Source organism: Penaeus monodon, chromosome 33 (genome assembly GCF_015228065.2).
Source record: "Penaeus monodon isolate SGIC_2016 chromosome 33, NSTDA_Pmon_1, whole genome shotgun sequence".
In the NCBI taxonomy this organism is placed as follows: Eukaryota; Metazoa; Arthropoda; class Malacostraca; order Decapoda; family Penaeidae; genus Penaeus; species Penaeus monodon.
Genome location: NC_051418.1, coordinates 31180360 through 31180714, shown reverse-complemented (window position 1 = coordinate 31180714; position 355 = coordinate 31180360). Strand labels below are relative to the sequence as shown.

The following is a 355-nucleotide window of genomic DNA, read 5'->3' as shown; positions in this document are numbered from 1 at the left end:
GAGTTGAGGAACCTCTTGCCGCGCTTGACCTTCGGGTAGCTCGCCTCCAGCTCCCTATCGGGCCAGCAAAACCCGTCGGCCGACACGAGCACAGCCGCCCCCGACCGCTCGAATTCCTCCACCACTCGGACGGGCCCAGCCGACAGGACGGTGTTTGCTCTGTCGGTGAAAAGGGGGGAAGGGAGGAGGGGGGTAAATAAGGTCGGTTAGGTAAGGGGAGTCGAGGTTATGAGGCGTTGGTTGTGGCTGAGATTCGTCTGCTTGCGTGGAAGGGAAAAGGGGGTTATTTTCGAGGTTGTTATTTAACGTGTTTTGCAGTGCGCAAGCAGACCACAGCTGTAAACTCCTGGGCAAT

At 58.0% G+C, this 355-nt stretch overlaps 1 protein-coding gene across 1 annotated transcript in view; it reads right to left on the bottom strand.

The window, feature by feature from the left end:
• Positions 1 to 355, bottom strand: part of LOC119594377 (procollagen-lysine,2-oxoglutarate 5-dioxygenase 1-like) — a 46541-nt gene that overhangs the window by 10469 nt on the left and 35717 nt on the right. The window contains 1 exon segment of the mRNA XM_037943438.1: positions 1 to 164. Within this exon segment, the coding sequence (XP_037799366.1) occupies positions 1 to 164 (164 nt within the window).